This window comes from Fusarium musae, chromosome 7 (assembly GCF_019915245.1).
Source record: "Fusarium musae strain F31 chromosome 7, whole genome shotgun sequence".
NCBI classification, from domain to species: Eukaryota; Fungi; Ascomycota; class Sordariomycetes; order Hypocreales; family Nectriaceae; genus Fusarium; species Fusarium musae.
Window position 1 is genome coordinate 1,050,882 of NC_058393.1, and position 12,650 is coordinate 1,063,531.

General features: G+C 50.1%; 3 protein-coding genes across 3 annotated transcripts; 1 reads left to right on the plus strand and 2 right to left on the minus strand.

The window, feature by feature from the left end:
• Positions 1–427: 427 nt before the first annotated feature.
• On the minus strand, positions 428–2,349 carry J7337_009520 (uncharacterized protein; the record flags this gene model as incomplete). The annotated part of the gene is made up of 4 exons (XM_044827115.1): positions 428–1,513; positions 1,562–1,837; positions 1,879–2,009; positions 2,073–2,349. 4 exons carry the CDS (start codon positions 2,347–2,349, stop codon positions 428–430), a joined length of 1,770 nt encoding a protein of 589 aa, XP_044677709.1.
• A 1,127-nt stretch (positions 2,350–3,476) lies between these two features.
• On the minus strand, positions 3,477–7,225 carry ACR2 (DNA-directed RNA polymerase I subunit RPA2; the record flags this gene model as incomplete). The annotated part of the gene is made up of 2 exons (XM_044827116.1): positions 3,477–6,704; positions 6,755–7,225. 2 exons carry the CDS (start codon positions 7,223–7,225, stop codon positions 3,477–3,479), a joined length of 3,699 nt encoding a protein of 1,232 aa, XP_044677710.1.
• A 3,320-nt stretch (positions 7,226–10,545) lies between these two features.
• J7337_009522 (uncharacterized protein) lies at positions 10,546–11,396 on the plus strand (the record flags this gene model as incomplete). Its single annotated transcript, XM_044827117.1, has 4 exons — positions 10,546–10,595; positions 10,721–10,745; positions 10,855–10,874; positions 10,985–11,396. The coding sequence occupies 4 exons, from the start codon at positions 10,546–10,548 to the stop codon at positions 11,394–11,396; spliced, it is 507 nt and encodes a 168-aa protein (XP_044677711.1).
• Between the last annotated feature and the right edge of the window lie 1,254 nt (positions 11,397–12,650).

Here is a 12,650-nt window from a genome sequence, read left to right on the forward strand (position 1 = left end):
AGAGATGCTATATACTGCTTAACAAGGGCGAAATGATGCTTGTGGCGTTTTCTTATGACATAGCAGCTGAGATGAGGTTGCATCAGAGACAATACCAAGCCTTTGGGGGTCAGAAGACTTGTGACCTCCGTCCTAAGGGACAAAAATGCTTGAGTTGAGTTTAGCATATCTCAGAAGGCCTATATTCCAGTTAATTTTAGCACCTTGGTTTGTGTCTGAGGACTAGACTATGTGGTTGGTGCTGAGCTGTAAAAGCCAGCAACTCCAAGTCTCCAACTTCCAAAAACATCAAGCAACCTCGGCACTGACGAACAGGTTTCCTAGACAAGACTAGCTCAGTAAATTCAATTCAGCAAAGACTTGTCAATACCTCTTCTAAACATGTCCCGTCCTACCTGTTCTTCAGCCTAAAACCCAACGGACTCATCTAAGAAGTGTCTATCTTGAACGAATCTCGACCATCCTTGTAACTTGAACGGACAATTTCAACACGTAGTCCACTGACCTCAGCTGGATCCACAACCCTCCTGAAGTCGGCCATCACACAGAGCTGGAGCTTCTGTCGTTCCAGCAGATAATACTCGACGTCTTTGAAACTGAGACTGGGAAGGTCTCCATATACGATTCTTTCTCTGAGCCGAGATTCGATGGGCAGTGCTGCTGTAATCACCGAGTCTGATGGGGTTGCCATGAGATTGCCAGCAAATGGGATACCGCCGACATAATGAGATGTTTGCTCACCACAGTCAGTGGGCGGCTGTCCCAGGTAGAAGTAGATGGTGTAGGAACCGGGAAATGCCCCCATATTTACCAAGACAGCGATGGTCCATTTGGTCGTGTAGTCTTTCGAAGAGATTCCGCCTGCCATCTTAACGTCCGTGCTTGCCTGAAGACCGACCGCAGCTGAACCTCCCCACCATTCGCTGACCTTCTTCTGTAACTCTTGTCGGACATCTTCCTTCTGTCTCCCTGTGACATCAGTATCAGCATACGTGTACCCGAAAGCTTCTGTTGTCCTGGCTGTGTCCGAGTTCCAGAAGGTGCCGTCAACAGACGCAAAGAACGGAGTCAACGGAGACTGAGAGTCTTGCATCTCCCCCTTGAGAGTGGTGAAACTGTTTTCTCCCGCCGGCATTGGAGTGACCCATGAGTACGGGTTGAGAGCTTGCCATATGGCAACTACTCGATCTGTCATGGCGTGGTGAAGTAGGAACAGAGGATCAAACGAAGACAAAGGGACATATGTCATGTGTCCTCCGAGACCGCCGTCGGTATGAATAATGTCGTGGACAGATTCGATCGAGTCTGCCGTCGACAAATTCTGCGTAGCACCCCATGCCTTGGTCCCGAAGCTGTTGAAGTCCTTGTAACTAGTCAAGAGCTCATAGAGGCGCCGTTGTATCTCTGGAAGTCTCGATAGTAGCGCAGCGTTGACCTTTGGGTTGTCAGATGTTGGGTCGGTTTCACTCTCAGATACGTTGGGGGCTCTCTTGGTCTCGTCCCAGTCTCTCAGCTATTTGACAGTCAACGACGAGTTCTCTTGCAACGTTGGGGCACTCACTGGACTCCAAATCATAGCAGTTGCGTTTTTAGGATGAAACCTGTACGAATAGAGAGGGTTGCGTATCTCCTGAACACCTCGAGGGCCCCACTGGGAGATGGTCGCATTCCAGAATACATCAGGAAAATGCGATTCTCCTTCAGGGGGAGGCATTGCCCAGTCCCAATATGGCATTCGGAAGTCTCGTGCAGCATCTATATATGTTTGCCGATCGGTCCCGTTAGGAAACATTCCGGCAATGACATTGGCCATTCGATATAGCTCTTGCTGTTCCATCTAGTTAGCAGAAGCATGAGGAATAACAGGTCTCCTCATACCTCAAAGAGAGCTAGATACGGCCGGTGCCACACTGGGAAAAGAACGGAACTGTGAGCGCAATAGCCAGACTGATTTGCTCCTGGAGCGGCCTCAACACCATTCCATGCCTCGAAGGGAACTCCGTGAATCCCTGAACAGGCAAGGTATCAGCGAGGCCTCCTCACAAAGTTTTGTCTGAGACAGTGTCACGTACCAGCGATCTTGTACCACGAAGCAGGGTCGTCCTGAGTGACATCCTGGAACATGCTCATGGAGAGTATGAACAAGTCCCATTTGTATCGGTCGGCCTTCATCTGTCGTATCTCGAGCCTCAGTGGCGTAGTGCCATTGCGAGTCTGAGGCAGGGCCTTGACGACGATCGGTGCATCAGGGTCTTGTCTGCGTGTGAGGGAGTCGATATCAACGCCGCCGTAGTTGTAGCTCTGTGCTGTGACGGCAGCGAAGAGCAGCCAAGCGAGGATGACACGCATGGCGTAGGTTGATGAGGATGTGAAGAAGAGAATGGCCCAAGTTTGGGTATGCCTAAGTTGAGTAGAGAAATTAGGTAAGTAAGTCGAAGCTACCTTAGGCTTTATCTTCCTAGGGGGAGTTGCAATCCAATCTGTGTCGGCTGCTGCACCTGTTGGGCAGGTCCAGTTATAGATGGGCCTACTCGATATATAAATTATGGATGTCTTACCTAAGGCATCGAAGAGTGATAAAATAGGAAGATTCAAGGTTACTGAGGACTCGAAACGACCTCGAGAAAAGAGGAAACTAAGCAAACAAACACCAAGCTCAGTCCAGTCAAGTCATGGTTATATAAACAACCCAATACTGTGGTGACTGTGTGCTATTGCTGCTTGTTGCACCACTTCAAGCTTCTAACCTTGCTCTAGATATACCAAAGAAACACTACCCTCATCCATATCCCACACTGAAATCTCTCTTTCTTTCTCTCTCTCTCTCTATCAGTCTGTGCAATGCTATTGTCATATCCTACAAAGGATCCACGTTGTTGTGTGCCCCTGTTCTGCTCTCAGCCAAAGAGACAGACAGTAGCAGATGGACGGAATCACAGAACGGCTTGTTACATTCCCCCCTTTTGGATCACAAACACTCCTTTCATCTTCCAGCAGCAGCTGTCCCCTCAGTTGCCATTCACCCATAGTCTCGGCTACTCGCAGCCGCCTTATTCTTTTTGTATCACTTGGTTTCCTGGCCAAGGTACACGGCAACCGATTGTCCACGTTCCCATGCTCCGTTTGCTCGGCGCTGTCCAATGCCGAGATGCCGTGGATATGTACCAATGTGCGTTGCTGCCGTCATTGGTGTCATCTGCTTATCAAGCAGAAATACCTGGTGTTGATGGCTGGGTGCAAGTATGATGTCTAGTAAAGTCGGTGAAGACATCCCAATAATTGTCTGTGAGTCGGATATCAAAAGGCATGGATGATGAATTCGTCTGTTGGGAGAGAAAAGCACTTGCAAGTTCTAAAAGGCATTGTCAAGTCATACTCGTATTAACATGATGCACTATTGTGAATGTACAGGGCCGCCACCATATAAACAGCTCAAAGGAAAAACCAACAAATCATCATCAGCACAATATATCCCTCTATTTTGCAACCCGAACGCCATCTAATGCCATAGGTCTCATCGGACCCTTCCGAGGCTCATCGCCACGGTCCACACGGTACTTGAGCTTGACACCCATTGCTGCAAGCTCAACATCAAGGAACTTGAGCGCACCAGGGACAACAACCTGCGTAGTGTGGTCACCTCCGACCCATGAGTTACCGTGACCGTCCTCCCAAATCTCACCCTGGATCTCGGTAAGGTCGATGCCCTCCGCGTCGTCCAGCTTGACCGCACAGGCACGGCATCGTACGATGCTCGCGGCCTTCTTCTTGCCCGGCGCAAACTGTGACACTGTTGGCTGCACAGAGAGGAACGAACCACATCGGCGGCAGATCCACGATTTCGAGTAGTCAGAGCAGTTGAGCAAACGATCTTGAAGCAGGAAAGCAGTTCCGTGTGCCAGCAGAGCATCACGCTCCATTTCTCCGACACGAATACCACCACCCCTCTTTCGGCCCTTAATAGGCTGACCGGTCGTAGGCACGACTGGACCCGTGGTTCGCACCTGGTACTTGTCGTTCACCATGTGTCGCAGTCGCTGGTAGTAGACGACTCCGATGTAAATGTCAGCTGCGAGCTCCTCTCCAGTGATGCCTGAGTACATGGGCTCATTGCCGTGGTAGTTGTACCCAGCCTTCATCAGCTGATGGCCAAAGTAATCTCCTGCCGTGTTCTCTTCGTCAAACTTGAACGGCGTCGAGTCTTGCGCAAGGCCATGAAGCGCGCCAGCCTTGCCTGCCAGCGACTCCACAAACATGCCTATCGTCATACGAGAAGGGAAAGCGTGGGGGTTAATAATAATATCGGGGGAAATGCCGGTCTCAGAAAAGGGGAGGTCCATCGTCGGCCACTTTTGCGAGGCAACACCCTTCTGTCCGTGTCGAGAAGAGAACTTGTCACCAACGATGGGCGATCGGGGAATACGGAGCTTGACAGAGATTGTTTGCAGAGGCTCGTTACCTGAATCGGCTCCGATCAGGCGGACTTCTTCGACAAACCCTTCCTCCGAATCCTTGTACTTCTCATAGTGAGTGATGCCATCGAGGTTCACCAGTTTGCCATTGTAGTCGGGAGTCACTGTGTGCCAGGCACAGATGACGTCTCCCTCTTGAATCAGACGACCAACGTGAGGCAGACCATCGTCATCCAGCATGCCCTGGTACTGAGCGCTCACGTAACTGTGTGGGGCAAAGCCAAAGGCCTTAGTGACACTCTTAGTGGCCTTGGTTCGAGAGTCGTCCTTGAGTGAGATCTTCTTCGTCTTGTAGATTGTACCATGGCCAAAGCCTCGCTCGTGGGCACTCTTGTTGAGAATCATAGCGTCATCCATGTCGTATCCGGTATAAGAAATGACAGCAACGACTGCGTTCATACCGTTGGGAAAGTTGTCGAAGCCATATGTATTGTGAAGAGGCGCTCGCACAATGGGTGTTTGGCCAGTTTGGATGCGATAAGACTTGTTATCGGTTCGGTAGCGGATAGCAGCGCCAGGAGTTCCCATGGTTTGCTTACCCATCTGACACTGGTACATGTTTCGGGGAGACTGGTTGAAATCGGAAAAGGGCGTCATGTTGGCGAGAATCGAGAGAATGTTTGTGGGATCGAACTCGACATGTGTTGACTTGCCAGACTCGACCTCCTGAGGCACCACAGCAATAGACATATAAGGCTGCTCATAAGGACCAACCCAATCCTCCTTCTGAAGAGGAAGGTATTTGACAGGGCGCACCATTCTTGCGGGTGTTGATGTCATGTAAATACCGGGATAAGATCCACCCCTGGATGGAGGAACGTAACCAATCTCAAGTTGAAGAGGAACTCCATGAGTACCCTCAACCTTCCAGTATCGGAAGCAGTCCGCAATTCTGACAGACTCTTTGGGGGTACAGAAACCAAGAATCTTGCCATCAAGCATGACAACGACATTCTCTTCAGTTGACGCTGAGGAAACGTCAACGATTCCTAACTCCTGAGCGAGAGAAGCAATATGAGACACATCGACGTACTCAGTCATGATCTTACACTTGTGCGCAAGATGGTTGAGAAGACCACAAGGAGCACCATCAGGAGTGTGGACAGGACACATAAAACCCCACGACTCTGGGAGCAGCTTTCGGACGGCCGTAGTCTTCAGTTGGGCGAAGAAGGCACCACGATGCACCATGCGGAAATGGCTGATGAAACGCAAGAAGTTGAGCTTCTCAGCCACGACTGTGAAACCTGCTGTTTGTTGCAAATCAAGACCTGAGGCGCTCTGCAAGTTACCCGTTGACAGGAAGTATTCTAGAGCATTTCCTAGGTTCTCGTTGGCCTTGCGGAAAATGTTATTGGGGAATTCCTTGCGGAAATCCTCGGAGGTGAAGGCAACGCCGGGGTTCCTTCGAAGGTAATCGCGCAAAGATGCTCGAACGTTGACGCTGAGGAACTCATCGAGTCTTTCCTTGAGGATCTGTCCATACAAGAAACCACCAAGCAAGATCTCCTGGTTCTGGACAGCATCGGGGTTGTCGACTGCACAGTCACCAGCGACAAGCGCGTAAAGCTTTCGGATCATGAAGAGAAGCAGCTTAAACTTCTCCTTATCCTGCTCTTCAGTAACATCAACATTTCCAAGGTGGACCAAGACAATTCTTCGCAAGAACTCAGTTCCAACTTCGAGGTTGGTCATGGTGTCCGGCACTCCCAGAACAACTCGGAACTTCTCGCCCAGGTATGCTCTCGTATCCGACTTGCTGTAGAGATTGTATGACTTGTACGTCCGTAGAAGCAGCTCGATTCGGTGTGTCAAGAAGGTGTTCTCGGTGGACTTGGAGCCAGCAGGACCGACCAGTCCCTCGAAGATTTCGCGATCATTGGTCTCAACCAATGCCTTGAGGATCATCATGACGGGAACAAGGTATTCGTTCTTGCGCCATGAGAAGCGGAAGGTCATGTTTCCGTCGCTGAGGTAGTGGAGGACATTGGTCTGAGAGGTTTCGTCGGGGCGAACTGCACGAAGAATGATACCGTAGGGAGTGTAACCAGGACCACGGTTCTGGAAACTAGGTCGGTTGATGGCCATGGGAAAGTTTCGCTTGTTCAACTGCAGCATTCGAATAATCTTCTCGATACCGTTCACGATGAAATATCCTCCAAGCTCCTCTGATTCTTCCTTTCTCTCAACAAGGAGCGCGGGCGAGTTGTTCTCAAGGTGACATCGGTTCGACTAGTATTCGTGAGTTAAGAAAACCCAAAAGCAGAAATTGGTATGCAAACCTTGATCATGACAGGTACTTGACCAAACTCTCGAGTAAATTCAACTGGATCTCCGCCGTTGATGCGGTACTCGAGAGTAGCTGAGAGCCTTCCTCGATATGTTACATGGCGTTCTCTGCACTCGGCAGGAAAAACCTGACGGTTCCGGGCCATCTTATTGGAAGGGGGCACCTGAGGCTTCTGAAGGAAGACGTCTTTGTATCTGATAGTGAGGCGATTCTTGCCATCTGGCGAGGCGCGGTCGTCGCCATCGAGGTATGTTCTGGCGCCAATGTCGGCTATACCATGCGCCAGCAGGCCTGGCTTGCCATCGTCGCGAAACAAGCCATTGAAGGACTCGAGATGAGGGTCGACGGCTAATTGGAGGGCAGGATATGCAGTGTGATCCTTGGGAGGGTTTCGGAAGAGGTCCTCTCGGCGCAGGGTGTGGAATTGGTGATCCCACTCGGTTTCTGTGGCCGAGGGTGCCATGGTGACTGGTACTCTAGAGAATGGCCTAGAGCTTCAAGAATGGCGAGACTCGGTGTGAAGTTTTTTGAGCGATGGCAGCAATTCCAAAGTAAACAGTAGTAGAGCCAATCGCAATAGAAGAAGACATTCGAAGAATCTTGCCTGTCGCTGTAAACAATGAGGAGCGGCAAATCTGTTGTGTGAGACCGCTCGCAATCGCAAAGATTGAGGCTATCGCAGCGCAGAAAAAAAAAGTTCCCAGCCTGAAAAAAAAGTCAAAGCTAAGCTTAGTCATTGTCATTATCTTATCAGAGGTGGGGTGGTCAGCTAGCGAATGAGGAGCAAGCATCATCGAATGCGGGAACTGGTTCTATCAATCAGTCAAGCGATTTAGGAGTAACATTTGAATTCGGCCGCATGAGCGGTTAAAACGGGTGAACGGTTCATTGCATTCATAATTTAACAAGAAGGCATGAATGTCAAGGCCAGTCAAATTGAAAAACACCCGCAGTAGATCAACATAGCGATAGCCCGGCTATCTTATCCCTGCGGAAACCAAGTTCTCACAGAGGCAGCATCGCGAACGAGAAGATTACGTCGTTCCAGGATCTTCAGCTAGAGGCGATAATAAACGAGAATGATGACGAATTATCTACCGTTTCCCAAGTCACAAGGCATGCTTAGCAAAGAAAGTTGGCCTCTTTGTGTTGCCAATCACCGCTTCTAGAGCATGAAGGCCTAAGGCTGGTGCCTGGGAAATAATTTAGGTACGACGCTGACTGTGTAAGTCAAAGATGGGGGCCAGGACGAGGTTTGCCAACTGCAAAAGGTGGTCACGGTTCGGCTTTTTTGTTAGTACGGATAACAAGTGCGGTAATGGAAAGTTTGGAGGCACTGAAGGCCACTGAAAGTGCACTGTCAGCTACCAATGTAAGGTAGTTATCTCCGGTGGCGCAGAGACAAGAGGTAATTAGGTAGACAGATGAACTTGGAGCACGCCAGACACCCCGGAGTAATACTGGGCTGCCACCTTCACGAGGAATAGTCCAAGGATGACGAGACGCACTTGTCTTGCAGCCCAAAAGCGAAAGGCTTCCTGATTACTACACGAATAAGAACTGGGGTTACAAGCCTCGAATGCGATGCCTGCAACAACTGCAGCCCAACCTGCATTGCAGTACATATATACAGGTACCATGTCCAAGAATTGATTGATCGATTGATGGTCCTAGAGATAAACGCTTTGGTGAGACCTCGGTTGGGTTTAACCAACTTCACTTGATTTGTAGGCAAGAGCCCAACTCGCTGCACTTGGTCTTGGTCCATCAACTCTCTGTACACCTTCTGCAGAAGAGAGTACTTCCACACTGTGGTCTTCTGCACATCTTGCTATCTTGCCATATTCACAGCTACAGCTCCTCCTTGAATCATCTCGATGTCAAGGTAACCCTAGGGTCATCAGATATCACGACTCCGCTACCCAAGTGCCGCTGCACAGGGCAGCGATTTATGTGTGGCTCACCTCATACCCTGCAACAACTTTCCTCCTGCAACCTTCAAAAACATATAATCGAGCTGGGCTATAATACTACTCTCAACAAAGCACTGTAGTTCGAGGCAGCATATATCCTTGATCTGCAGGCCGTTCGTCCAACAACTTGATTCATCGTTCCGTTATCAACCAACGCCTTAACTTGTGGCTGTCCGTGGCTGGCGATCAAGGCCCACACTTTGCATGTGTGTGTTATTGCAACACAACATTGAAGCACCTCAAACCGCCCGTTTTTGAAACTACTAACATTGCACGATCCGGAGGGAGCTGCATTGCCCAGGAGATCTCTTACCCGCTTTCAAGACCTATAACCACAAGTTGAGCTCGACCAGGTCAGTTGATCAGATCCAGTATTGATCGTCAACGCTGTCACCGTCTACAAGTCTTAACCCATCGGGTGGGTTTGTTTGCCGGCTTCCGTTCTCTCAAGACCCTGCAGCTAACCGTGAAGCACTCTGATTTTAGAAGGCAATCTCAAGATAGTAGCATTCAACTCAAACGCCTATTTACCAGCCAGCCCATCATTCGCCAACCGCTCTGTCTTGTAGCGAAGAGGAACCTACGAACAAATACAAAGACGCAGTATCGCTCGTTAGGCGCCCTCACAGGAGGGAGCCCTTGACTTTTGAGCACTGACGTCGACCTCCTGGAGCCCTGTGTGCCCTGGTCGATCATCGCTCCACTCAAGCAAGCTCTTCTCTGCTCAAGCGAATGAAACGCCGCAGCGCCTAGCCCACACTGCTGCCACCTCTGGCTGGGCCAGGTGATTGAAGATTGGAATGTCACAACACCCCGCGACGACTTGCAGTCCCCAATCACTACCTTTTGGCGCTCCCGCTCACTGCTCATCCCTGCACGAGCTCTACCTTGCCTTAGGCCTCCCTACCTGGCCTGACCTGACCTGGAGCTTGAGCTCTCCTGCTGCCATCGATACATACCATACCCTGGGTTAGTTAGTAGCTTACCTGGGGAGCTAGCAGTGGGATAGCTGCTGGTCTCCCGACTGCTGCCAAGTACCTCGACCTGCGTTGCCTCTACAGCACCAAATCTGTCTCGGTAACCTCTCTGGGCTCCTTTGGCGCTGCATCTGCGCTAAAAGCTACGCTACTTGCGCCGCCAGGCACGGGTCGTTCCCACCACTTCCCCATTCCTTGCCCCCTCAAAGGCCCCAAAGGCTCGTGCCCGTTGGTGGTCTCTGCTGGGTGTCTTTTGGGTGCCCTTTCTGGCGCCTCTGTTGACTGTCTCGGCCGTCATCTCGTCCCAGGTGGGGCCCTTTTTTTGTGCCTCCGCCTAGGCGTCACCTGTACCAATCTAGGTACTGCTCCTCCGTCGTTGCACCACGAGCCTCTCCTCCTTCACTATTTCCATCGCCGCTCGAACCCGCCTCCGACGCCGACGCCGACCTTATTCCAAACGCCTAGACGCTGGCGCGCACAACTTTGCAGGTGCAGATGTTACTTGTCGCCTGCCACCGTTATACAACTCGCTTTTCCTGAACCGCCATCCTGCCGCTCCTCTCGCTTCTGTCACCAAGAACCACGACCCTGCATCTGAGCACCAACAAGAATTGTCCGCCCATAAAACACCCCGCCCACCACATCTTCTACCGTCTTTCGCGAAACCGAGACATTTTGTGTTCTTCTGTCAAAGAGGAGAAGCTTTCAAAAGAAACGGCATTTCTCTCGTTCGTCTTTGCGACAAGCTGCAGCGTTCTTCCAATCAGCACCCCCGCCTTCACCCGACCGCCTACCTCAGCCCGACCAACGTTTTTCGTGACCCGATAGCAAATATGGCAGGGTTATTCCAAAGGGTCTACAATTGGCTCATGCGCATGTTCTGGTAAGTAGCCATAATCATGAGGTTGCTTCCACGGAAACCCAACAGAACCCTCTGGTTCATTCGTGACTGGCTGTTCTGCGCAGCTGCGACAGCTTTTGAACCCACATGCTGATAATGACTCCCAGGGCGATGGAAATGGAAGTGACGATGGTTGGTTTGCAAAATGCTGGAAAGACCTCGTTATTACGAGTTCTCGCTGTAGGTTTCGGCATGTCGTTTCTTTTGCTTGACCGCTTGTAGCTGACTGTCGCGTTTGTAGGGCGGTGAATTCACTCTCGAGTAAGCGCTTCCCAATACCGGCTCTTGCCATGAATTTCCTCGATCTCGCTGCAGCCTGTCTGGATATTTCAACTGTGTCATGAGGTCCCAATGCTAACTCCAGATGATAGCTCCATCCCCACCGTTGGTTTCAACATGAAAAAGGTACAGCGCGGACATGTTACCTTGAAGTGTTGGGATATTGGTGGCCAGCCCCGGTTCCGAACCATGTGGGAAAGATACTGTCGAGGCGTGAGCGCCATCGTCTTTATCGTGGATATTGCCGATACACCATTGATTCCCCAAGCGAAGGAGGAGCTCCATGATCTCATGAGCCGCAAGTCGCTTGAGGGTATACCACTTCTCATCCTGGGGAATAAGTCCGATCTTCCGGACAAGCTTTCGGTGGATGAGTTGATTGACGAGCTAGACCTGAAGAGCATACGTGGTCGTGAGGTGTGCTGCTATGGTATCAGCGCGAAAGAAGAGACAAACCTTGACGCAGTAGTCGAGTTTCTAATGAAGTATGCCACGCGACCATAATCAGCGCCATAACTCGCTGGTGTGGTTGCTGTAACACTCGCTTGGGCATGTTTCCACAACCTCTGACTCAAGAGGTAACAAGCGTCCAAGTCTGTGCCAGCTGTTCCAATATCTGGCAGACAAAGGCTTCTTTGCTTGCGCCTTGGGCCAACAACAGAGCACAAGACCGGCGTATGACAAGCGAGTGAAAAGACCAAGGGTAAACATATATAAATTCCTCTCTCACGAGCTCATGATTTTTCCAGATATCTGTTGGCCCATACGCAGCTTTTACTGGGGTTTCGAAGACTTCTTCGCTGCTCTTATGTCGCCATTACCTAGGCCCTGGAAAACCATGACACTTTTCTTTGTTAATGGACGGAGCATAATCTTGCATGATGGGAAGAAATCCAGCACTGGCTAGAAAGGAGAAAAGGTCTTTTCCCAAGGGACGCCGCTTTTGTATATGGAATTGGCGCTTGCCACTCCTCACTGTTTCCTTTTGTTATTTACTGGAGGCCTAGGCGCTGTTGCCATTGTTGATGGCGCTATTGTTTCTGCTGCTGTTGACGATGATGATGATATGATTCTTGGATGTTGTTTTTCTGCTTGGAACATACTATGATCGAGTAAAGCATGGGCAGTTGTCGGCCACAGCTTGTGTAAGTAACCTGCAAGCGGCTGACTAGAAACGGCTGATGACTGAATGATTATGTCGTTATGAAAATGTTCGTTCAGTTTTTAAGCCTGGTAGTTGATGGGAAGACGCGTGTGTTTATAGACAAGGGAACCAGAACCAGAACCAGATTCGAGTTTGAATGTATGGCTGAGTTGTGTTTTGTTAGTCAAGAATAGTGGCAAGAAATGGACTCTTTCTGAGCTGTATCGCCGAAACCCGTGTTGGTTGATGGGATAATGAGCGACTTTAATAGGCATTGAATGGATTTTCAAGATTTGACTGTTTGTTGGAAAGAATCGAATGTCCCAGATGACATGGGTCGAGTTGTCAATGTGAGGCGGAGAAAGTCCAGGTGATGCTTGGGTGTGGATACTTATCAACACCCATTTTCACAGCCAAGAGACTTTTTTTCAATAGAAAAAAGCCCAACAAGTAAACCAGAAGCTGTAGAGTATCGCCAAATAGTAGAAAAAACAGAGAGAATAAAATCTGCAGTCCAAGAAAGTACGAAAGAAAACAAGTGAGGGAGGGGGTTGTTGATGAGGGAAACTCTAGGAGGCTACACACGGACCACTTGATGCGTTGGCCAACTCATC